At 37.3% G+C, this 25,748-nt stretch overlaps 1 protein-coding gene across 1 annotated transcript in view; it reads right to left on the reverse strand.

Moving 5' to 3' along the window:
• The window catches only part of fam13b (family with sequence similarity 13 member B), a 106,563-nt gene that overhangs the window by 61,948 nt on the left and 18,867 nt on the right, over positions 1-25,748 (reverse strand). The window contains exons 2-6 of the mRNA XM_030146196.1: positions 22,972-23,120; positions 20,627-20,848; positions 14,399-14,611; positions 12,841-13,018; positions 11,405-11,549 (exon numbers count right to left, since the gene is read on the reverse strand). Of these exons, the coding sequence (XP_030002056.1) occupies positions 11,405-11,549; positions 12,841-13,018; positions 14,399-14,611; positions 20,627-20,792 (702 nt within the window). The 5' untranslated portion in view covers positions 20,793-20,848; positions 22,972-23,120. The remainder of the gene's footprint in view (positions 1-11,404; positions 11,550-12,840; positions 13,019-14,398; positions 14,612-20,626; positions 20,849-22,971; positions 23,121-25,748) is intronic.

A 25,748-nucleotide genomic window follows, 5' to 3' on the forward strand; every position in this document is an offset into this window, starting at 1 on the left:
ATTAACCTCTTATTAATCCTCAAATAAGATTAAAAAAAAAAACACCATCCTTCTTTATTTTTCCTTCATGATTATTAGTGTTAGAGAAGAGTGCAGTAAAAGACTTAGCAGAGATGAGTGTATTTCTGCCAAGAGAGACTCAAAAAGGTGTTAATGGCCTGGGCTCAGATATTCAGTACAAGACAGAAACATGATAATACAGTATGATAAATTAAACATCTAAATATAGAGAAGTAACAAATGAGTAACAAGTTGGCATCACAGATACAGTGGAAACTCAACGGATAAAAACAGAAGTCAATTATAGGAAGGACGTAGAGGAGAAGTAAAGAGGGAAAAGTGACTAGAAGAGATTTAAAGGAGGATTTAAGGTTAGCTGGGTGATACATAATTTCAGTGTTGACATGGAAAATGCACAGGCGTGTGATCAAACATTATAAATTATGACCACTGCTATGCACTGCAGAAACATTTGATGGCATGAAATACAAGAACGAACCATAAAAATTACATGGATTGTCGTTAAAGCACTATTGTTCCATAATTAATGATCATATTGTGTTAAAGAGCAGACTTTTTTGCATAACTTCCCTCTGAAAAGCAGAAAAAAGGTAGTAATATGCAAAAAGTGTTGCGGAGTGCTACATTTACATATATATATATATATATATATATATATACATACATACACACACACACACACACAGCTCTGGAAAAAATTAGAAGAGACCACTGCAATTTCCTCTGAAATCAGTACGTCTGCATGTATGACAGCCATTCCATTCCTATGTTTGTTGAATTCCAACACAAACACACCTTATTCTACTGAAAAAACACCTGATCCATGTCTTATTATAAAGGAGGAGTAAAAACCACTACTGGGGCCATCACCATCTTCTTGCAATAGGCGAAAACAGTGCTATTAGTCCCGCAAAAGTAATTGGAAGCAAAAAATAACTATTTAAAACTACTGGACTTCAATGTTTCCAAAATCTGAGGACTGGTTTTTCTATCAGGTCAATGCTCCTGGCCTCAGATGGGTCAATAAAGGTGTGGATGATGGACCACCAGATGAAGACCCTGTCACGGCCATGACCTGAACCCACTTTGAAAACTTCTGGAGGAAGATGGATGGTCACAAGCCATGGAAGATTGCTGAGCTTCTTTAATTTCTCTGTCAGGAGCTGCATAAAGTCATCCAACAGTAATGGAGGAGAGCCAAGACACGTGAAAGCTGCCACTGAAAATCAGGGATTTTCCGCCAAATATTGATATGTGAACTTTTCCCAAGTTACAACATTAGTATTGTATTGTTTAGATATGAATGTGAACTGGTTTTCTTTGCATTATTGGAGGTTTTGCATCTTTTTGTTATTTTGACCATGTGTCGTGTTCTGCAAATACATGCTCTAAATAACAATATCTTTCTTTGGAATTTGGGAGAAATGTTGTCGGCAGTTTTGAGAATTAAAAAAAAAAAAATTCACTTTACTCAAACACATACCTATAAATGGTAAAATCCGAGAAAGTGATCATTTTGCAGTGATCTCTTATTTTTCTCCAAAGCTGTATATATATCTTTATGCAGGTATTTTGTTTTTTAAAAGAAATATGTGAAGCATGAAGAAGAAGAGGGGAGGTAGACATTACAGAGACGACAGAAAGGGAGTAAATATGTAGGCAGAAATAACTTCTGATAGGTTGATGACAGCATGTGGAAAAGATGCCAAGACAAATCCTTGTGCTTACTAATAACATGTACAGCTACTCTGTTCTTTGTGTGTGCATTTTTTGGACAGGTATTTGGTTTTAAAAAGGAAAAAAAAACAACAACAGTGAGTGACAGATCCAGTGAGTCCACGGTTAAATCTGACAAATACGTTCAGTTCATCCTCTCAAATCTGCATTATTGAATGTCTTATCGCGCTGTTTGTGTCTTGCATTCTTTTTCTTGTCTCTCATTCTTTCTACTCAACAGCACCCCATCTGCTGCTGTCATGGTGCCGTTGCTATGGTAACATCTTTGTTCCAAGCACCCCGATTGGCTGTTAGAGAATTCTTGCATCATCACATGTGCAGATCTGGCAGGATGAGTCACAAGATGTGTCTGTGTGTGCGATAAAGAAATCTGAGTCTTAAAACAGCTTTGGCCACATTTTAATCAGTATTTGCCCCTCGTGGTCTTTTATTAAAAACTTTAACTGAAGGTTCTTATAGTGTCTATATGCAGCGCTGCTCAACTGCACTATGACATTCATTTCTACATGTAGGTGTAGAACTGGAGCAAAATGTGAAATAAATGATGAAGTGATACAAACAGTAGGGAAATAATGATTCATCATCTCACCTCATACAACCTTTTTGCACAAGCAACAAAAAAAAACTAATAAGCTCCAGTTTATGCTCTTATCTTATGAAAACTTACAGTGTAATTTATCTGTTATTTATCTGCAGAATTTGCAGTGTCTTGCTGTGAGTATTTTAGACATTTTCTTCTGTTAGCGTCTTGGTTTTAGTTTCTAAAAAATTACCTGCTGGGTTTTATGAATCAAAGTCCTTGAATGAAAAATCTAATCTGCATGAAATACAGAAAGAAAACCACAAAGAATAGTGACCTTGAATTATACACCAGCTATGAAAGGCATTTTCTCTCAGGGCTACTGATCAGTAAAGTGAAAACAGAACATAAATGTCATCCTGTTAAAGCCATTAAAAGCAGGAACTGAACACCGAGACCTGGATATTTACCTACTTCCTTGACTGTAGAACTATGGTGTCAAACAGTGCAAACTTGTTCTGAATATTACTGAGTCTGTGCTGAGTAAGTTGTCAGAGGGCCTTTGTGGTGACGCAACAATATTAGAGGATAAGAGGTGTTTAATACCCTGACAGGATGGCCAGGCACTGCCATTCATATGAGAGTGGAGAGGTGGAGTTTCTCCTTCTTCAAATCTGTGGAAAATTTTAATCACATTAACTCCACCAGCTCGAAGTCCGAGCATTAATAGGTTGAGTGGTTATCAACTTATGACAAGAGTGTCGATGTGTAGATACGATGAACACAACTCTGCATCGAGTGTGCACCTGACCTGACCGACTGAAAACGGCAGAGAAAAAACACCCTGGAACTAAAGGTCTAAAGGACTAAAGGAAGAGGGACATATATATTAATAATATTTTATGGAGAGGGGGTGGGATTAAATAAACTGCACTTGTTATGATTGTTGAGATTTGTATTATTATGTATGTTTTGCTCATACTCTGCGTTTCCTCCTGTCCCCCACACTCCTACCAAATCCACTGAAAAAGTTCCACCATGTGACCACGTGTACTGTGTGTATATTGTATGATGTCTTATGTATGTGCTTGCATTATCCTCTCTGTTCTTCACTGTAATTTTCGAAGAAAGGGGTCTGGGGCGGCACGACTAGGTTGCAGCGGCTCAATGTCCCTAACATCGATCTTAATTTCGTTTGATGTACTGTACATTGTGCTGTGCTGTCAAATGACAATAAAAGCATAAAAAAGCTATTCTGTTCGAACATATGTTAAATTTTATTACATGTTCGGAATAAATCAATAAATCACGTCTAAACCCTGACTCTGGTTTTAAGGTCCAGGCCGAAAAAGGGCCACTACTGAGCTCTGACGATGATGATTATGATGATTTTAATAGTCCGCTTGTTGAGCTCATAGTGGAAAATGACATTACAAACACAGCTATTCTTTGAGTATCATTCAATCTGATGTTACAGCTTTGGAAATAATTACAAAAACCATTTATGATTTTTATGATTTCTGTAATTCAATGAGATAATTTTGTTTGAGATGTATAAAAGCGGTTAAATAATTACAGCAGTTCATGTTGTGTAAGTAACAAAAACCAGACACGATCAAAAACAACCCAATAGGTTTACTTTACTTTGTTCCCGAGGCCAAGCACATTATTCTGATCATTTTGTAATTTTTTTTTTTTTTTTTATAACTTAAATACAAGAGAAATAGAAAACACTAACATTACTCTTTGCATTTTCTTTCTTTTTGGCTTTAGAGTCTGGTTTTGACTGGCTCTATATGTAAAGTGTCATGAAATAATTTTTGTTATGATTTGGCACTTTATAAATAAAACCTGATTGGATTTGATTTTGATTTGACTTCTCTGTTCAGTGTCACTAAATCCAAAATACAGTAAGACCAAACACACTGGATCTTTAAACTGCAGCTTTTTATGATTCTATAATTGAGAAAAAATAGTTGTGACTAAAAAAAACATGCAGTATATGTTTTACATGTCTTTTTTTACAATGCAAAATCTCTTCCTATGTAAAAACACTTGTGTTTTTTCGAAAACACCGGCCTATTCTTGCTGCACTTTTGGCTGTCAGCCACTGAGCCAACAGCTACCCATTACAGAAAATGATATCACATCATTAAAGCACTTATCTCACCATTACCTGTCCTGCTGTACCTGTAAACAGAGTGAACAACTGCTTAAAACCTGGCGCACCTGATTAAAAAAAAAAAAAAAAAAGAACAGATTCACCTACACAAATAAATGCTACATGCAACACACTGAAATGCTTATCAGTGAGAAACAGGATTCTTCCGCTCCTGGATGTAGGCTACAACAAAAACATGATTTTCTTTTTCAAAATAAACCTCCTCATACTGAACTTGTGTAAATCTGGCTGATGACTGAGCAGTTCACTTCCAGCTCGACCACTGGAGATGAGCTCTCTGGCCTAACGTTCCTGCAGTGTGTGGGCTGTGTGATCTAGCGCTCATCCTCAGCTTCACATAGTGTTATCAACTGCTTTACAGACGCCGACATTCTCTCTCAACCACTCATAACATTAAGCCAAAGTAAATGCATCAGCGGTCCAGCTACACTATGTTCCTCCAAACACATCGTGATGCATTGTGTGGGTGTCTGGACAGCAGTGGATGTGCATAAGGTGTCAGTGTACAACTAGGCCATTAATATGTTATCCATGTTCAAACTTATATAGGTTATTGCTCCACTGAGAATAACTGTGTCACAGGATCGTACGTCTGTGTGACTCTAACTATAAGTACTACACCTCATTGTTGCAAATTATGTCACCCCCTGGTATTCGTAACTTTACCCCATTCACCCATTTGAATGATTAAATGTCCATAGTCCAGGGAAAAGCCATATATATTCACTGTGGAATTTGTAGCATGGCTCAGCTCCAGGAGCGCTTGGACTCTACACTGGCCGAGGCGAAGTAACCGGATTCATTTATCAGCTCAGGTTAAACTAACAGACCTAGAAAGATATGGGCTCCGTTAAGAAGCTAATTAATTAAACAGGCAGACAGACGGACAGACGGACAACAGGCAGCCTGGTAGAAACTGTGTCAGTCAGATGGTGAAATGGCAGGTGTGAGATTTAGTCGCCAAATGGAATTATTGTTTTCTCTAAAGCCGCATCCTGCCAACGCTGAGCCCAAAACAGATACAGAACGGCTTCATTAAGATGGGACACGCTTGTTTTTTTTTTATGTAACCTACGCTGGTGTTTCTGCTCTGCTTCGACGGTATCAGTCAAAACATGCTTCTCCTCTACAACAGGATGCACGGCGGTAGACTGCATGCAGCAGAATCTGAACCAACTCTCCAACCGTCAAACCCGAATTTAATATGATATAATCTTCCCTGCCTTGTCTAAATAGCCCTGGAATAACAAGCTTCTTCGAACGCTCAATCAAAACAAACACACCTTCAGTTACTTTCATAGCAACCGCGAGCCAAGGCAGGGCGTTTCTCACTGAAACAGTAAAGCAACAGTCAGCTGCTTATTTTGTCAACAAATAAGCCAAAAAGTCCTTCCCTGCCAACCTGCATGAGTTTCATTTCTCTGCTGAAACGAAACAAAGCTGTGCCAAAACATGCCGCAACATAACAACTGCCCAGTCAGGGATACAAACTGTCATAAAATAACTAAACACATCATTCTTAATGAGAGTGTAGTACATACAGAGTTGTACATACAGAGAAAACATAATTAACTTTAGGCTGTTATTGTTATTTCTGTACAACAGTCTGTAAAAAAAAAAAAAAAAAAGGTTAACTTGCTTTGCTATCATCATAATTACAGAATTTCCTCATCACAATACACACAGCTCTGAACATTAGCAATTAGCATTAGCACATTATCAGCAATGAGCTGCCATTGAAGGCACTCATTAACTCAGTGGTTCCCAACCTTTCTTCACTCACGACCCCATTTTAACATGACAAATTTCTGGCGACCCCAAACATTCAAAATGGAGACTTTTTTTTTTTTGCTGAAATTAATTTGATTTTGATTATGTAATAGTTTGCTATACTATGTTAGAAATAAACATTAATCTTAGACGACATTTAGTCTATATAATGTATATTAATATGGACGGAGGCAGAAAAGCCAGGTTGAGATTACTGCACAAAGTGAGAATTTTATTTTCCTTGGTCAGGATATGTACAGTCAGTCCAGCTTGGATTTACAAGGCTGACAATTAATACTGAACAAACAAGAACTCAAACTATGAATTATGAGCATCACATAGCTCCGTAGTTACCGTGGAAACACTGTCGTCTTCTACAACATTGATTCACCCGTAAAACCCATGGAGTTGGATCAATGACAGTGGATGGAGAGGCGTAGTTGATGTTCAGCTAGTTATATCTTTGCTGAAAAACTCACTTTTTCTTCAGTTTTCTGTTGTTGATATAAGAACCATTAACTTTAATCTGAGCTTTTATGAAGATCTACATGATTAGTGAATTAAATATAGGAAAATACATGATTTTCACTGAAAAAAATTTAAAAATTAAAAAAAAAGTAAAGAAGATAATATTACAATAAATGTTGATAAATCACTAAACAAAGGTTAAATGCAGAGAAAAACTCGTTTGGGAGTTGTCACTAAAGTAGCACTGGGTCTATATGGGTAAACGTTGAACCCTATTCACCTTGATCTGACTCTTATTGTCACAACTTCTTTATCTGCCTCGTCATTTCTCAAACCTCACTTTGACCATTATTTTGCAGTTCTTTTCTCTTCTCCATCACTGGTTGCATTTCTTACAAAGACTAATTTTGGTTAACAGGCTTAAGTCTAAGCATGATGCATGTGGGTGGGTGGGTGGGAGATAATCCCTCTCATGAGGGTATGTTCACACACAGACTGTTGGGCTGGAGATGTCAGCTCTGCAGTTACATCATCGCCGGGTTCTTTTCTTATCCCCGTCTTGGCTCGCCCTCTCCTCACTTCTTCCTTCCTCTTCCGTCTTTGAACACAAACCCCTCTCTCCTCGTTCTTCTCGCTGCTTCTTCTCCTCCTCCCCCTCCCCTTGTCCTCTCTCTTATGTAACACTCCAGAACCGGTGCTCAGATATTCTGTCATGACAGATTTTTCTCACTGTCTTGTTTTCTCTTTCTTCTCCTGCTAAAGTCTCATTTAGTCTCATTTTATCTGACTCCCCGTTCATTGGTGAGATGTCAAAAACCACGCAAGGTATAAAAATTATATTGAGAAAAAAGCATGAATGGCATGGAATTTACTCAGCACTTCGACGTATTGTTGTGCGGAGCTCGATTTCAGCTTAATTAAATTTCCTCTAAAAACCAGAGCTTCAGAAGGGGATTAGGTTTCGTTCTGAATTAAATAAGGATAGAAACAAAAAATGACCCCAAGGAAGTAAGATTACAAGGCAAGTTCTTTCTGAGAAAAGATCTCAACAGACGTGTTTCATGCAAAACAAAAGACGCATTAACAGAATAAAAAGCTAAAAAGCAAGAAGGAAGAAAAAAAAGAGGAAAGTCTGTCTCTTTATCACAAAAACTGAATACTCTCACTAAAATGTTAAGAATTATGATAAAAAAAATTGATGTAAGATACTGATCAAGGTTGTTCTCATGGTTACTGTGTTTATATGGTGCCACATAATAACACAGTGTTAACTCTGCCAGGGTAGGAGGCTGCATTACTGAGCTACAGGGGAAATGCCTTTGAGTGTGTTTAGTCTATCAGTCACAGTCAGAATGTTCACTTAGAGTAAAATAAGAAATGAAAGTGGAAATAAAACAAAGCTCAACAGCTGAAAGATGTGTATGTGGAGTGTATGGCAGTATGGCGTGAACAGCATGTATATTCCTGTCTCTTTGATGGAAATGGAAATACAGTTTATTGTAGTGTTTTTCAACCTTGGCGTCACGACCCCACATGGGGTCACCTGGAATTCTAATGGTTTTGCCTGAAATTTCTAGTAATTGATAAAAATAAAATAAAAATTACTAATAAATTTTTTTTTTTAATGATTCAATATATATTTCATCATAATTAAAACACCACACACTTTTCATTACAAAAATCAAGTTCAAATAAAATGCAGGATATAATATCTGAGAGGGCGTAAATTGATTGACCTGATCATGTGACTCCGTGCTCATAGTTTGAGATATTGTTTGTTCAGTATTAATTGTCAGCCTTGTAAATACAAGTTGGACTGACTGTACATATCCTGACCAAAGAAAATAAAATTCTTACTTTGTGCAGTAATCTACACCTGGCTTTTCTGCCTCCGTTCATAATAATAAACATTACATAGACTAAATGTCATCTAAATTTAACGTTTATTTGCAATGTAGAATAGCAAACCTAACATGATCAAAAACAAATTAATTTTAGCCAAAAAAAGTCTCAATTTTGAATGTTTGGGGTCGCCAGAAATTTGTGATGTTAAAATGGGGTCATGAGCCGAAAACGTTTGGGAACCACTGGTTTATTGTATGCTGTTATTCATTTAATCTAATACACTCATGGTAGTGTTGTGAAATTTGCCATCCCTGGAGTCCAAAAAGGTGTTAATTTCTGAGGGATTACTCACAATTTCCGGACCTGAACCTTATTAAAACCCTTTTAACCTGTTAAACTGTGGGCCATTTGTTTCCACTTGGATTCATTTCAATGTAACACAAAACAATGGATTAGCCAATTGCAGAAGTTTAATTCAAAGGCACAAGTAAGAAAAAATAAATAATCATCGCTTCTACTGTAAACTTTAATTTTGCTCTTCTTTGTCTCGTTCAGTGAGTTTTATCAGTAGAGAAATAATCCTTGTACTGTTGGATCTGCTTCAGGTTAGGTTAGCGCTTCAAACTTTGTCTCACCGGTCTGTTTTTTTATTACATTTTTCCTGACTCAGACTGTTAGATTGTTTTAGATATTTGCCCATTTAAGTCCTTGTTTGAATTGTGTTCTGTTCTCTGAAATTTGATATTGTTGAGCTTTTAGGTGATATTCTTCTGCTTACGCAGATGAATTGCATGTGTTTATTGGCTACAAGCATCACGTACCATTACCATGGCAACACAGATTGAGCTGTTGTTTAGAAATAAAGATGAACTTGTTTTTTTTTCTCTACACATTATTCAAGGTTTGCTTTTTTGTTATTTTGACCCATTGTCATTTTGTGCAAACAAATGACAATATTTTTAATTTAAATGTGGGGAATAGGGGTTGTTTGTAAATGTAAATTTGACTCATTTGCCTAGAAATAATAAGCTTTTGTCTTAATTTTCCACAGCTGTTAATATAAGATAAGATATTCCATTATTACTCCCACAATGGGGAAATTTCCATGTGGTAATTTGGGTTATTTTTAATTCAAACACTAGTGATAAATACCTACTTATCACTACCTCATGTAGCTGTACTACTGTTTACACTTACACAGAGAGAATTTTATACTTTACATTTGCACCGCTTATTTTTATCTATCTTTCTCTATTTCTTTTAAATCCTTTATCTATTTTTACTTTTTTTTAAGTATATGTCATTGCAAAGCATGGATTTCATTGTACAGAGAACATGCTTTGTCACTGTGCATATGACAATAAACACTTCAGTCATCTATAAATCTTCATTAACATGTCCAAGTTCAGGCCCATTTGTCCCTTTAGCTCTGTTGACTCAATTGTGGTAACTAACCGACTAAACATTAATAAATCTTCTATTATGGTCTGTGTTTGTTCTGCTCCAGGCTGGTTTTATTTTATTTTGTAACCAGTTTGTTTCAGTGTCAACTTAGTGACTGAAATGTGACTCTTTTCACACAAAGGATTTTTCTGCTCCATGTTTGCGTCATTCCAGAAAGAATTTCACCCCTCGTCCTGGCAGCGTTAAATGCCACATTCTACTGTCTGCCCCACCAAAAATGAGACAAAAACAGCTGTGTGTCAGAGGAACGACAAATACCGACTAAGACAAGACACGGTGACAATGCGGGGCTTATGTTTTTTGTTCCAGATTGTGCTGTTTATCATACTTTGTTCTTCATCCTCTTGATGAGTAATAAATCATCCGGTCGGTTTGGTTTATGGTACAGTAGAAACAGCTACAAAGAGCCCTCTGGGGTGGAGAGAGGGGTGAACAAAAATAGATAAAACACACTGATCCCTAAAGGCTAACCTTAACAGCGGGGCAGTAATGTGTAGGCTGGAGAATAAAGACTGAAGTGTGAGCTTCAGGAACCTCTCTGTTTTCATTTCAGATGTTTCTCTGTGTCAGATTAGACTAAATGAGATGAAGCTTTGTTTAATATGTTCAGTCCCAAACTTAGGGTCGGGATAACTGCGTCAACTGTGATAATTGTGTTTCTTTATGCATTTATTTTCCACAATTTTTGCACTATTTCATTCATATTCTTGATTATTTTGTTCAGTTTTGCTAATTTTGTTATTATTATAATTTGTTCTTTTTTGCTCATTATTGTTCATTTTGTTGATTATTTTGGCCACGTTTTGTTTATTATTGTTCTTTTTGTTGAGTATTTGGTTCATTACTGCTCATTTCATATATTATTTTCATAATCTTTTATTGACTATTATTCTTTTTAAAATTTTACATTTTATATTTTATAATATTGGTGATGTTTTGTCTGTGTTTTTTTATTCATTTTATTTGTTGCTTGTTTATTTGTTTTTAACTGGACTCCTGAGTCTGGAAATGAAGATGATGGTGATGAGTCATTTTGTTGATTATTTTGGTCGTCTTTGTTCAGCTTCTAGATAATTTGACCATTTTTTTCACTCTGTAAATTTTTGTTTATTTTTACAAATTTTTTTGTCATATTGATGTAACGATGTGAAAGAGTGCACCGTCTTAAACAAAAAGTGCACATTCTTGTACATCTTATCTATTACACTTAAGAGGACATAATAAAGTAGTGAAATTTTGATTCTTTTTCAGTTTCCATAAAGGTGTCACATTTCCGTTTTTGGGTAAAAAATAACTTGGGGAACCATGGGCCAAATGATTTAAAACCTTGTGTAAAACATGACATGTCTGCTGGTGTACCGTCTGTGCACGGCCAAAATTCATAGGCTGATTTTTACCTGTTCGTTGATCGAGCTGTAGTCATTGGTGGTAGACACATCGTCGTCCTCAGAGTCAAACAGACCTTCCTGATTGTCCAGCAGCTCTGCCAAAACTCTGCTGACAGACTCCTGGTCCCGAAGGTCCTCTCCATCTGTTGATAGACTGAACGAGAGGAGGAGGAGTGCATTATGTTGGCTGGGTGCATCTTCCCATGGGATATTAAAGGGGAAAAAAAGGCAGTCAAACAACTTCTGTTTAAGTAATTTGCTTGTGTTCTGCTCTGTCTAAGTGGGCGATCCACATGCCCAAATGTGGGTGTAGAAGTATATATAGGTTCTACATAAGGGTTACTTCCTTATCAGTATAGTTACAAATGAACACGGCTAATATGGTAAAACATTCATTTATTAAACTCTTTACAAAGCATGTGCTATAGCTGCATGATATTTGACTAAAAAGGTATTTTCATGTAATATTGTCTAACAGCGTTAAAATGGTTATTATAAAAACATGCAGGTTATAGATTTTCACATGACACTCAAAAATTAGATGCTCACAGATGAGGCTACGAGCTACAGTCCCAAACCACCCCTTGTTTTCTTCAATTTCTTGTTCATTTTAATGCCTGGCACCACTAAAGGTACATTTTTTTGGACAAATATAATGACAACAACAAAAATAGTTCATAAGAGTTTAATTTCAGAGTTGATATCTATCCATTTTCCATGTTTTCTTGATAATGACCAAAATCACTTCAGTTCTTAAATCAATAGCTATGGCACTGTACTGCCAAAAACAGTGCTTTTAGACACTCCATGTTGTCTTTTCTGTCTGTTTTAGTCATATGATACACACAGGAGTTAGTACTGGATTGCATAACCATTGTTTTTGATGACTTCTGATGGTCTAATAATTTTTTCAGCGACTGTATATCCTACAGCGTCTTTCACGTGTTCAAAGCCATTAAAATGACTAATCACAAAATAATACTAGTAAAACAATAATGAAGGATGTGAACTTCCATATATGGCAATCATAAATGCAGTAGACAGCTCTCGGCATAGTTTTCCCTCTTTACATTTGGCTTATGTGTTGCAGCTAAGTAAATATGTTATAAAGGCAGTGAAAACACTCAGTGTTATTCTATTAGAACCGCATGTATCAGTGAAAAAGTCATATGAATAAAAACCTGATGTAGTGACCTGTCATCTTTTCAAGCTTTACACAGTGTTAAGTGTCACAGAAGATAGCACCATACGACAGAGACTGTTTTTCCATTTTTTCAATTAGATCTCCCTAAATGCTCTTAGATCACCAACATTGAACTTTTAAATTACAGTCTTTGCATTTGCATAGTATGAGATTAGATTGAAATGTGCAGCGCTCCTACATACAAACTCAACACACATTCCCGTATTCGATGCACAATTATCCATCAAAATAGGCGTCTTACTGGAAGATGTCTGGTCCGAAGACAGCGGCCAGCGCCCCAATGTTCCAGCTCTCCTGCTGAAGTGACGCCACGCTTGCCAGAAAGCGGCACAGGAAACGCAGCAGGCCGTAGTTCAGCTGAGGAAGCTGCTGCAGCAGGTATTTCAAGTTCCGACACAGCTCCTCCTCATTGCTGTAATCTGGAGATGATAAAGAAGACACTAATGACCATGATTGCATTTGACTAGTAGCATTTTTACAACCTTTACTGTTTTAGCTTCTCTTATGACTATAATTACAACCATCAAAAAAAAAAAAAAAAAAAAAAAAAAAAAAACAAGCAGTGGTTTATGATCATTGTAAAGCAACTAACACACTCATACATGCTGCATTCAGTTTTGCTACTACTTCTTTTTATTATTGTATTTGGAGATAATGTAAGACAATAATGGGTTATCAAGTCCATCGTGTTCCTTATAAACTGGCCTTAGACATTTTACAGACACTGATAACATTAAACTCTTCTTCTGACAAAGGTGGAACAAGTAGAACCAGGACATCTGGCAGGAAAAAGAGTAACAAAGATTGCATTTATGCGACGTAATAGTGCTATCATTAAATATAAAAGAACAACGAGTGAATGGTTGGTGTGGCCAAACAAACTTGCCCACTGCTATAATCTGAATGACACCGAAAGACCAACCACCATCATGACAAAGGGATTAGAAGAGATTATCTGTGATAGAATAAAAGGTAAAAGAGGACAAGGCAAAGAGGAGAAACAGAAACACAAAGCAGAGTAATGGAGGAAGTGGGAGATTTCACAGGGGATTTCATTGTGTACACATGTAATATTCCAACCATTTAATCTGATTTTAGTGATAGTGTATTAAACTTGGCTGGTGTGTGGACGAGAGGTGAAGACACTTGTGAATAACACAGGAGACGTATCTACAGAGCTGTATTGTTTGACAGTAAGTAGGTAAAAAAAAATCATTGTGAGAAAAGGCAAAGATAAACAGAAAGCATGTCCAAAAGGAAAGACAAAAATAAACCTCCTCACTGGAGATAAACGCCATTTTGTGATTATAAACATATGCCATTTATGTACTTCTGATACATCTAAGTACTTAGTGTTATGAAAGCCCCAGCTTTTGCCAGTTTCTGCGTCAGTTAGTTATTGGACCGTTGTTCTGTGTATTCACAGCTTAGATAACTCTGTGTGCATGGTCACAGTCATAACAGGTTAACCAAACACAACATCAGCTTGGATGGAAATTCAGAGATGGTGGGCAAAAGCTTATCCCTTGTATGTGTTCATTCTTTATATTCACCGCTTGCTTTGTCTCTTGTTATTAAATGGGCTTAGACACTAAGCACTACATTCACAAGAACATCAGGCTCCACAATGTGGTTGGGGAGGAAGAGAAAATGACTAAAGGATAACAGGAAAGCTCTCTCTTCTGCGACGACTAAAAACAAGAGCATAAGTTAAACAAAAAGGGGGAAAAAAACGGAACCAAAAACAATAAAGTTGCTGTTTTGTCCCGCATGAAAAAAAGCCTGTGGAAGTCACACACCTTGGTGTAACTGTAGGATGTGTCCCTGTATCGCAGTTGGTATGACGGGCTCAGGAAGCTCCTGCAGGAAAAGACGGAGCAAACTGACTGCTGATGCCAGGTCGGCCTCCTTCTCAAGCTCCACCTCCTCGCCGCTGTCGTAGCGCTGACGCAGCCAATCCACGCGCTCTGCGTTACCATTAACCAGGAAGAGCCCCTCCAAGTCCAGATGACCTGATGAAAAAACAAAAGCACACACGAAAAACAACGAATTGTAACAGACAACATTAGGACGTCTCACTGTGTTACTGTGTATATGAGATTTTACTATATTTTCATAAAAACAACGATAAAAACATCTTAATGACTGTTTTTCAGTGCTTCTCCCAGACAAATGTTATTGCAATTTGCTGGAAAATTGTTCTTTAAACTCACCCAAACATTACTGGAGATTTTCATCATCCCAGATCTATTCACAAACAGTCTGCACATGTGTTTTAAGGTTTGGTTGTAGATGAAGCTTAGTATGATCAACATTCACTTGTTTTGTCTAACAGTGACATAAGGTTTTTATACTCTTTTGCTTTGAATCGAGTGGAAATGTAAGTAGACAATGAGGCGAGCTGAGACCCAGACCTCCCGCCTGTTCACAGATTACATTGAGTATAACAGAAGTGCAAAACCTGTGTGTGTGTGTGTGTGTGTGTGTATGTGAACTGCTCCTTATCGGTACAAATCGTGACCACACTGACTGTTATCATTCCGAAGTGTGACAACATTGACAGTGCTTGTGACTGAGGACAAAATGATAGAATCAACCTCCTCATGTGACACATTCTGTCACATCTTTTATATCTTATCATGGTATTTTATCCTGTTCATAGCGTATACTATCTGTTCATCTATTGGCATAAGGGTCACATGATTGTGCCACAGTGTTTTGCTTTGTTTTCAGCACCTACAGTTAATACATTTGCACAAAATAACCTAATGTAGTTACGCAGCCCTCTACAGCTTTTCCATTTTGAAAACACGTTCTTGTCTACTTTCAACCCTAAAACCTTCATTTGCGTGATTTCACTCCATTTCCACGCAGCATGACATTGTTATTTGTTGCTTATCTTGTCGTATTTCAAGATATTACTTGACACGGGGAATAGAAAGTTCTCCCTAAATAAGCTGAGGATGGTTAAACAGAATAAAAGCATCCAAATGTTGATGCACTAATGCCTCAATGTGGAATACTGTGTCAGTGAGTCAGTGACAAATTTATACTTTATGGCGACTTTAAGAAAACATAACTCAGCTCTACATGACGCTGAAAAAACAGATCAATATTAATCAATCTTTATCCAATCTGTGAAACCGATATTGCATCAGTGATTGTCTTGGCTTTGTCTGACCACTTTCCATGTCTGATTTCTTTTTTGTTTTCTTTTTTTACGTCATTTTAATACCCTGCTTCTCTGACCTGAGGCAGAAACAAGAGATTTGGGCCCTTTCACTGCCTGAATAACTCCTGGACTGGCAGCACTGGTCTAATTCATGCGTCAGCACACACCCGTGGGGATTAAAGACTCATTGCATAACCTCATAATCGAGTAGACCCCGGGTCACACAAGCTGTTTCACTGGTCACTTCAGGGCACTTAAGGAGCATCTTAATTTCAGTCGTTGAGGAAAAATACCCACCGTCCTCACATACTTAACCCACAAAGACCCAGTGCTATTTTTATGGCCGTTTCAAAATATTTTTTTTCTCTATATTTAGCTTTTCTTAAATGATTTATCACCAATTATTATGACATTATCCTCTGTATTTTGTGTTTTTTCAGTGAACATCATGTATTTTCCTATACTTAAATTACTGATCATGTGGATGTTCATAAAAGCTCAGATTAAAGTTGATGGTTATTATATCAAAAACAGAGAAAACCGAAGAAGTGACTTTTTCTGTAAAATATATCATTAACTGAACATAAACCAAGTGTGTCCATACACTGTCATTGATCCAACTCCACGGGTTTTACTGGTGAATCAAGGCTGTAGAAGATGATGGTGTTTCCACAGTAATTATGAAGATGACAAACTGCATTTTACACCAATTATTTATATCGATTGATAGGATTAGTGGATCAACAGGTACTAAACATTTTACATTAGTAGATGGCTTTGGTCGTTGGTGGCTGTTTGGGTCTTTATGGGTTAAACATGAAGTACATAAGTTTTCTCATTTTAATAAGATAGCGTAGTAGTAATTACAATATAAACACAACAAATGTTATACTTATGCAAATTTATCCTGCAGCCTCCCTCGCTGCCTTCATTTTCTACAAAAATGCTTCAAGATCGTTTTCATTACCTCAGTGCATTCTATAAGTGCAATAATTTAATTACTTTTCAGCATTTTACTCATTTAATTGGTGAAATTTTTACACCAGCGTGCGTGCAAAAAGTGAGTCAATTCTACAAATGCAAAAATGAATCACTTTTTTTTTCTTACTATGCAGTTTTACATAGCCCGACATTTAATTTTACACAGATAGCAGATGAGATAAATGACAAAAAAATTACTATACCAATCTAAAAGGCTCTATTTATTTGTGTCTCTGGGTGTTTGATAATGTTAGAACAAAGTGGACTGATGGGTTTTGCTCTATTGTCTCTGCTCTGTGTGAAACAGCTGATGCAAATCTATGGAACTTAAAGGGCTCATATTTTGCTAAACCCACTTTTATTAGTCTTTGGTTCATTTATTTGTGTAATTGTGGACCTTAATAGTTCAAAAAGTTAGACTTTGAACCCTCCAGGTGCTGCAAAGCTATTTTCACATTCATTCTGGCAAAAATCAAGAGGATTTCTCCTTCCCGTTTTAATTCCTGCTTAATTTGTTGCGTCTATAACGAGTTATGTCACGACATTTGCACATATAAGGTCAAGATTTCCGACGAGTATGCCATAATTGTTTATCAGCAGCAGCGGTTGTAGACCATACTGATAATATGGCCAAATTTCGAGCCGATTACCTAAAATGTTCAGTTGTTGGCTGAATGGGACAGAGCAGCACAGCCAACAACCTGGGGGGGGCAGGGCATGAAGTGCCTCATTTACATTTAAAGGGCCAGCACTCAAAACCACCTTTCTGCTGTCATTACTCAGAAATGGGGTTGAAGATGGACCTGTGGAGTTGAAGTAATGAAGAATTCAGACCCAAGCAGAGCATTTACAGTTTATGTACACCACAGGGAGATATTTTAAAATGCATAATTCCATTTTTAAAAAAAGCAAAATATCACTCCTTTAAGTCACTGATGTTATAAATGTTAAATCTGACTGGTGAAATGGTGTTTTTTTGAGTCATATCAGATAACCTTGTACTACCAACCTGCTCACCTAAACCTAAATCTGAATTTAAATGATGTAAGACTTGGGAAGAATTATTCTTGTGGGGGTGGATATGTGATGGACCCTGTGCCAGGACTTCAGAGGGTTCCTCTCTCCACAGTTAAGCTCTTCTGTTTTCACGAGGGAAGCAGAAGTTGACACAAGTGTTACGTAAGGAAAAGGGAAGCAGACCGTGCAGCTGTCTGGCGGTGCATTCATGGTTCATCTTATCACTTAAACTGGATCTCAACAAGCGACATATTTTGCTTTATCACGGTGCAAAAGCAGCCACAGCGGGTCACAGCAGCGGGGTGTGTCGGAGGGAATGAAGCGTTACAGAATGCAGTCAGGTAGAAGATTTCACTGGATGGATTAAGATTTCAGAGAGAACAGATCAAACTCTAAGGGCATTGTTCTGGCAGTAGGTAGACATGGGCTCCAGCAACTTTCTTCCTGCTTAAATTTCAAAATAAAACCTTGTGATTATTGGAATATCTTTACTTTTACTGATCTCCCATACAATACATGGCGGAAGTATAGAAACAAATCATGTAAGCCTATTGAATTAAAAGTGGATTATCTATGAATGTTTAGGTTTAAATCACTGAAAGACACTGATCATGATGAGCAAATGATGGTACTTAACCATGTTTGACTTCATCCAATAACAGATCAGTTCCAACTCTCAAGAAAACAAGAAACCCCTACATGTGAAATATCAGTTTTAAAGCGACAATTTTATGCAGAACTGGGATGTATTGTCAGGATTTCTTGACTGAGAATCTAACAATGTTACCCAACAAGTCATCAAAAGTACTTGCATACTTAGCAAATGTGGAATACTTGTATTTAAATTATATTATATGTCATTGTAAATATTGTACTTTTTACACCGCTACATTTGTCTGTTGACTTTAGTCATATTTCAGATTATAATATTTAATTTTCTTCACGTTCAGGAAACCACATATCTACAAAAGTATGATTCTGCATGTTTGTGATGAACAAAGAACTAGGTGTTCCTTAGTAGGCTGATACTTTTTTCCGTCTCTTGAGCTTAATAAACTGAGACTCAAACAGACCTGTTTAAGGTTGACTTGAATGCAGTTCTACCAGAGCAGACACGACAAACACATTATAATCTTATAGAATCTGACTCAATATGTAGTAAAATGCATCAAAGAACATTAACCCCCAAAAAACACCATAAATAATAGTAAAAAAAACACTCCTGTGAACCATTTTACTGCACAATGGATGTTTACAGCTGTCTGACATCAGCTACATTTCGCTGATAATATTTACATACTTGACTTAAAGAAGGTTTTTAAGAGGAGTTTTTACTTTTTATCGATGTGAATACTTTTTTGACCACTGGCCATTTCAGTTGTAACACAGAGCAAACTTCAACACAATTTGTCAGAGCCTAAAAACATGACACAAATGAAAGTGGTGTATAATTGAGCATCACTCACCACTAGAGGCAGGTAATGAACCCTGGTACTAAAAAGGGCCAAATTCTAAAAGACTGGAGCATCAATAAATTCAGACGTAATCATTTTTTCTTAACAGCACGTGAGAAAAAAAAGTTGACAAGTCATTTAGCTGATTTTTCTCACCAACTCCCTTTCTGACTAAGGTGCGTTGTTGTGATTTTTAGTCCGGTGAGATCTGGGTTCAGGTCGTGAGGGGCGGGGCCTATTTCTGAGAAGGCGGGGTCAGCCTTCTGTTACTGCAGCAAAAACACAGACATCCTAATGATGTCGGCTCTGATATAAACAGAGAACATGGGAAACTGGATACTTCACTTGATGACACAGAGTAACAAGTCTTTTACGTATCTGAGCAGAAACATCAGCAATCTGTCACCAAACCTAACAAACATCTGTCAAGTACAAGCACAGTTGGATGTTTAACTTGTAGTTTATCTGTCCTGTTTAGGTTATTTACGGCTGTGCAAGCAGCCTGGAGCACAAATACAAACATAAGTAAATGATTAAAAGTCAACAGAAGCCTAATGATTAGCTATTTCACTGTGTTGATTCATACACTGGAAAAAATGCCCCTCTAAAAATAAGTTAAAAAAAAAAATTTAATACAAGATATTTTTGCTTGAATTCAGCAAAAAATCTGCCAATTGAACAAGTGAAAATTATCTTGGTAAGATTTCTTGAAATAAGATTTTCAAGATCTACTGTCTAAAAATAAGTTCTTATATCCCACTGAAAAGTTACTCCTTTGGTGATTATGCCTTATTTTAAGTGTGATGAGATATTTTAACTAGAAATGAGAAAAATACACTTAGGAAGATTTAGATTTTTTTCTAGTGTATGTCTAATGTGAAATGGTACTTTCACTTCTAAGTTTGAGACACAAAAACAAATAAATAAATAAATAAAATGGTCAGAGCTTTGTCTCATCTGTTGCTGGAGGTTTAGACATTAGGAGGCTGCAGGAAAACTACGAAACTATTAAAAATACTGACAGTCCTGCAAAGTTTTATACGTACAATTGATGAATTTCTTCTGCAGTAAATAATGACAGATATTTGTCTACTATTATCAAAAAACAAAACAGAATCTATGATTGTGATTAGTTCAAAACAATGCTTTTGCACTTTCCTGATAAATAATATTAATTATATATTAATTATACGGGTCTAAGCTACAAATGAGAAAATGAAGCAAATAATTATGTTGATAATTTAATCCCTAACATAAAAGAACGGATAAGAATAAAGTTAATTCACCAGATCAATAAGCAGTATCAGTAGCAGTGGTAGTATTGAAAAAATCTTAATGATACCATCCCTAATCATTACATGTACAGACTGATTTTAAGATTCTACTGCTGTGTTTGTACTCACCATGCTCTTCAATGTAATCTACGATGTGTTTCACTAGCGCAGGAACCTCATGGCCACTGATCGTGTGTGTACGCGTCACCTCCTCCAATGGAACACCAAAAACCCGCGTGGTGCTGGCTGAGCTCCCGCCCTCGTCGCCTGGCAACGGAGACACGCTCTTCCTCATGGCCTCCTCCTCCTCCTCCCCCTCCTCCTCACCACAACCCCGCCAAGACCTCACGTCTTTGGGAGGGTGTGAAGAAAAAGAAAAAAAAAAAAAAAAAAAAAAGTTAGTTAGTTAGAAAGGATTCAGAAATGAACGCTCAGCTCGGTGATGGATGCATCCTGGCAAAGAACACGATTCCTCATTTTCAGACGAGCTGGAGAAAACACGCCGGCAATCTCATCCTCTGCTGTCCACAAACAAACAAATGACAACGCAACACTCACACATGTAGGAGTGGCTGCTTTTAGAAGTAGACGCTGACCCTCCCCTCCTGTCATCTCATCAAAACAAAGAGCGATGAGGTGGAGTGGGAGGGAAAAAGAGAGGAATATGACCAGAAAGGCTTTGGTCTGACGGAGAGAATGAGGAGAAGGAAGAGGTGAAAACTAAAGGAAAACGCAAGAGCTGGAGCTGAAAGAAATGTGGACGTTTTAAAACATTTACACACATTACATAACCAACAATAAAAGGTCATTATTATTAAATGGAAGCCCAAGTATTTTGTTATGTCATTGTGTCTCCGTGCTCTCCGTGGCAATCCAATGGAAATTAATGCAAAATGCAACAATCTACACACCATTTAAAGTTTGTCGTTGGTGAGTAATCTGATTGTGGCAGATGACGCCCACTTCACTCGTCCAGGGAATGAGGACGTCACTGGATGTTTTGCAGCTAATTTAATCTGACTTTGTTCCCATTCATTTCATGTGATATTCATCCAGGTTCAGTGATCTATCTCTACACTGATTTTTTTGTCCATTTTTAGGATAAAAGTCAAACCGAAAATGACAAAACACTGGTTTGATGGTCGGACTACATTCAGAGCAGCAGAGACTTTATCAGCACAGGAATCGTATGGTAGTTTGACATTCAATGAAGAATGTGCTGGCCATACAGATTAGATATCTGTACACATGGTAGCTTGAGGAGATCAGCTTGTATTATTTGCGTCTGCATGAACACGATGTTTCTTGTTTCATCTGATTACGTGTTGGCTCTTCATGTCACTCTGCTGATAACCAGTTTAAAACCAGTTTATTGTGTTCATTACACGGCTGCCTCGAAGACATTCAAGACTAGTCGGCCCATAACTTCCTTGAGTTGTATGAGAACAGGAAGAAAGATCCTATTATTTGACATGTCACTGTTATTACCCACAGCCTCAGTCATGTTTCTGCATCAAACCAAACATGACCAACCTGGCTTTATATGCAATACCAATCAAATTATTTACAGGCAAGAAAATTCAGTTCTTCCAATCAAAAACAACTGAAAAATAGACTAAAATCAAACTTGTTTCCATGTTAAGTCTGTTTTATTTCCACAGCGTCGCATATACATGTCTTTTGCTTTATATTTTTAACTCTTTTTCACATTAGCTATGAGTAAAGTGTTGCTGTGAGTCACATGAATTCGATATTTTTGGATTTTTTTGCTCTTGCAACAAAATCTGTGTGATTTTTTTGCATTTTTAGTCCAAACTCATCGATTAGGCCTTGAGTTCACTCTCTGTAAGAAGTCAACTCTGCACCTGTAAGGGCTCAGATCTTATATAAAACAAAGTGAAGCTTTTGTCCAAGGTCTGTTAATGAGATCTTGTGAAAGCATCTGAACTATTCACACTTTGTCAAAGCACTTATCTTTCGGAAAGAACATCACTCATGCACCGTTTTCATATTTGAAAAGATGTGATGAATACCAACGGTCTTGAAAAAAGGACAAAAAGCAGGAGTGGCTGCAGTCAACTGGAGTAAAAGACTACCAATAGGAGACAAAACAGGCTATTTAAAGGCTTTGTTTAAGTAACATTCTATGTGCATTTGCATGTATTCATGTGACCAGTGACTAAAGGATTTTGTTAAAGACTTGAATGCACAGTTGCTTAGTAACTGCCTTTATTTGTGCATGTTTTTGAGAGCTGAACGATTGCAGATATGCGTTGAGGAAATTGAGGCATTTGTTTTGTGTTGTATACTTTCAGTCTGAAGCACACGCTGTACACAATCACTCAAGTCATAAAAGATTAAGTACTTCGGTATAAAAATGTTCATCCTGGGTGAATTTATTCATAGAGCGGGAGCGAAACGGGTCCATTTGTTTTACCAGCGGTCATTGTGCATGTGTGTGTTCGCGTACTCACCGTGTAGCAGTGAAAGTGTGTCCTATCCTCTCCTCCCCAGGCCAGTAAACCACTGAACCATCTATGGCTGCTTCAGGTTGTGGCAAAAGATGAGCCGGTAGTTCCTCATTGACGGACCGCAAATCCCTCTTGCAGGATTCCTTTTCTAGCTGCACTTAGGTGATAGGAAGAGCAAAGAAAAGGAGAAGGAATAACAGAAAGAGAGAACGAGAGACGATGACAGGGGAAAAGGAAAGATGAGACAGAAAGTGGAAGAAGGGACGATTAAAGCAGAGTTAAGTAACAATCTCTGACATGATTATATTTATTACATTACAATACAGCAATGATTTAATCTGGCATTTTTACAAAGCAGGTGTGCTAATATGTAGCATCTCATCAAGGATTATTAGTCATGTTATGGAGATCAGGCAAAATTACTTCTGCTTCTGTCTTCTAATGGCTGCAGGCACAATAGCTCAGCTCGAGTAAATGCACTGCAATTAATTAGAACCAAATGCAACATAAGGAACCGGTGCAATGAATCACGCAAACACAACTTAACCACATGCAAACACCTGATCGCAAAAACAAAAATGATGTATTACAGCCTTGAAACTAAACAATGCAAACCACATTTTTGTCCTTGCAAAGCAAGTCATAAGAAGAAATTACCATCTGTTTATTCATTCCCACAGATTTGTCTGTTTTTTTTGCATTCTAGCTCCTGTTCTTACCTCTAATTCTGCGCCTTCTTCTCCTTTCTGTCTTATCCTAACTTCCCAAGCCTTGACATGTCACCTTGTCCACGACTACTGGACTCAAGGAGGAACGATCATTTAACAGACCCAGGCCAAAGCTACAAAATCGTGTCCGTGCGCGTGCCCTACATGTCTGTACATGTCTGTGTGAAGTCGTATGTGACTTAGGTGTTCCTGTTTAGTGCTACATTAATGCGTGACCCTGTGTGTGTGTGTGTGTGTGTGTGTGTGTGTGTGTTTGGATGCAATTCATGTGTATGAGTGTGCATGATGGGTGTCAGCAGTGCAAATGAGGCTGTTGTTGAGGCAGCCCTCTGAGAGAAAAAAAACAGTTTAATCATTCAGTTTGTGCACTAATCCCTGTATAAATGCAACTACAAGAGGTTTTGTGAATTACAATATGCACGAGTTGAGATGAAGACATGTATGGGTGCAGCTGAGTGTGTTTCCAAGTCGGTGCAAAGAAAGAAAGTGCTCTTTCAGTCTGTTCCTCATATGGTTTATAAAGGAATACAGCCATGTGATGAAATATTGAAAAGGCAGCTCTACTTCTGATGTTACAACACTAAAAAAACTTGACAGAGCGAGAAGGGAGGCAGCAAGAAGTGGAAAATTTAGCTCAAGATTCAACTCAAATGTAAAACTATATGTTGTTTTATTCCAATTGTTACTGGATTTGTCACTGAAGAGTTTCTCATATTGCACATTATACAAGCTATCTGACCTATTTATGAGAATGAATGCTAAAAAAAAAAAATCGACTAAATTCTCTCACTTTTTATTTCTCTGCAAGTAATGTAGAGACAAGATATCTACTTTTAATGTCAAAACAGTAAAATCACTTCATGAATGTTGCCAAAGCTGTTGAAAGAATATGCAATGACTTAATATGAATGAGTAACAGACACCATTCTGGCAGATGACAAGTATTTTTAAGAGTTTTGGCAAAAAAAAAAAAAAAAAAAAAAAAAACCCTCATGGAAATAAAATCTTGTGGCATGAAATAAAAACTGTAAACCTTGAAAGCTGCCATCTGCGCAATGCTTCAAATATTTCACACACAGGCAAAGAGCAATTCTGCCTTCACGAGAGAAATGAAAGGAATCTAATCACATATCATTCATTTACTCAAACAGTGAAATGAATCCGTTAATTAGAGAAAACGAGAAGAAACAATTATGCAAAGTGGTCACAGTTAGCTTAAATAATCACCATCAAGAGATAATGTAATAAAGTGTGTTAGCACTATAAGTATATGTTGCAATTTTGTTGGTTCCATGCTCCAGGTACCAGATATTTTCAACAAGCAGCCATTTCACCATGAACATATGGGAGCTGTCACACATTTACAGGAACCATTTTCTGTCTTCAAACACCAACATGCTGATAATACAGGAAACTCCGCTCACATATTAAAATGTTCGGGCTACACCAAGAGGTAGTATTAGTGGTAAAACTGGAGGATTTTTTCACATGTGCCCCTTTAATTTAGATAAACCACTGCTTCATAAACAGTCCGGCTAACAGACACTAACCTGATGTGTCCATGTGCAGACACCTATCATCACTCACACAACTGATTTTCTTTTGTACAAACTCCTTCTGCACTTCTACATACAGCCGTGTTAATCCTTTTCCGTGAATAGCTGACATGTTCTGGGTCTCGTTTTTCCTCTGGCCTTTTTAGGATAAGTTGTCATCCTCTGATATCTCCTTTGCGAACTATTGGCTCATCAGTCCTATATCACTTTTCCCCTCGAGCTGAACTCTAAACCCAGAGTTATTAAACGAGGGTTTCAGAACTGCTGAGTCCTGTAAAAGGCATTCTTCATCCTCTATTCTTTCCAAAACCAACTGAACTGGCACCGCTAGGGTCTAAGCCTCTTAAAAAGCTAAGGAAAATCCCACTACAGCAGCCAAAATTCTTGTACTGGGTCGGGGACTTACCAGTAAAATGAAAAAAAAAAATTAAGAAATAGCTGTAGTTATTCTTAGAAAACACTAAATAGTTTAAGCACTGTATAATGTTAATGTTAA

This window comes from Sphaeramia orbicularis, chromosome 10 (genome assembly GCF_902148855.1).
Source record: "Sphaeramia orbicularis chromosome 10, fSphaOr1.1, whole genome shotgun sequence".
Classification (NCBI taxonomy): Eukaryota; Metazoa; Chordata; class Actinopteri; order Kurtiformes; family Apogonidae; genus Sphaeramia; species Sphaeramia orbicularis.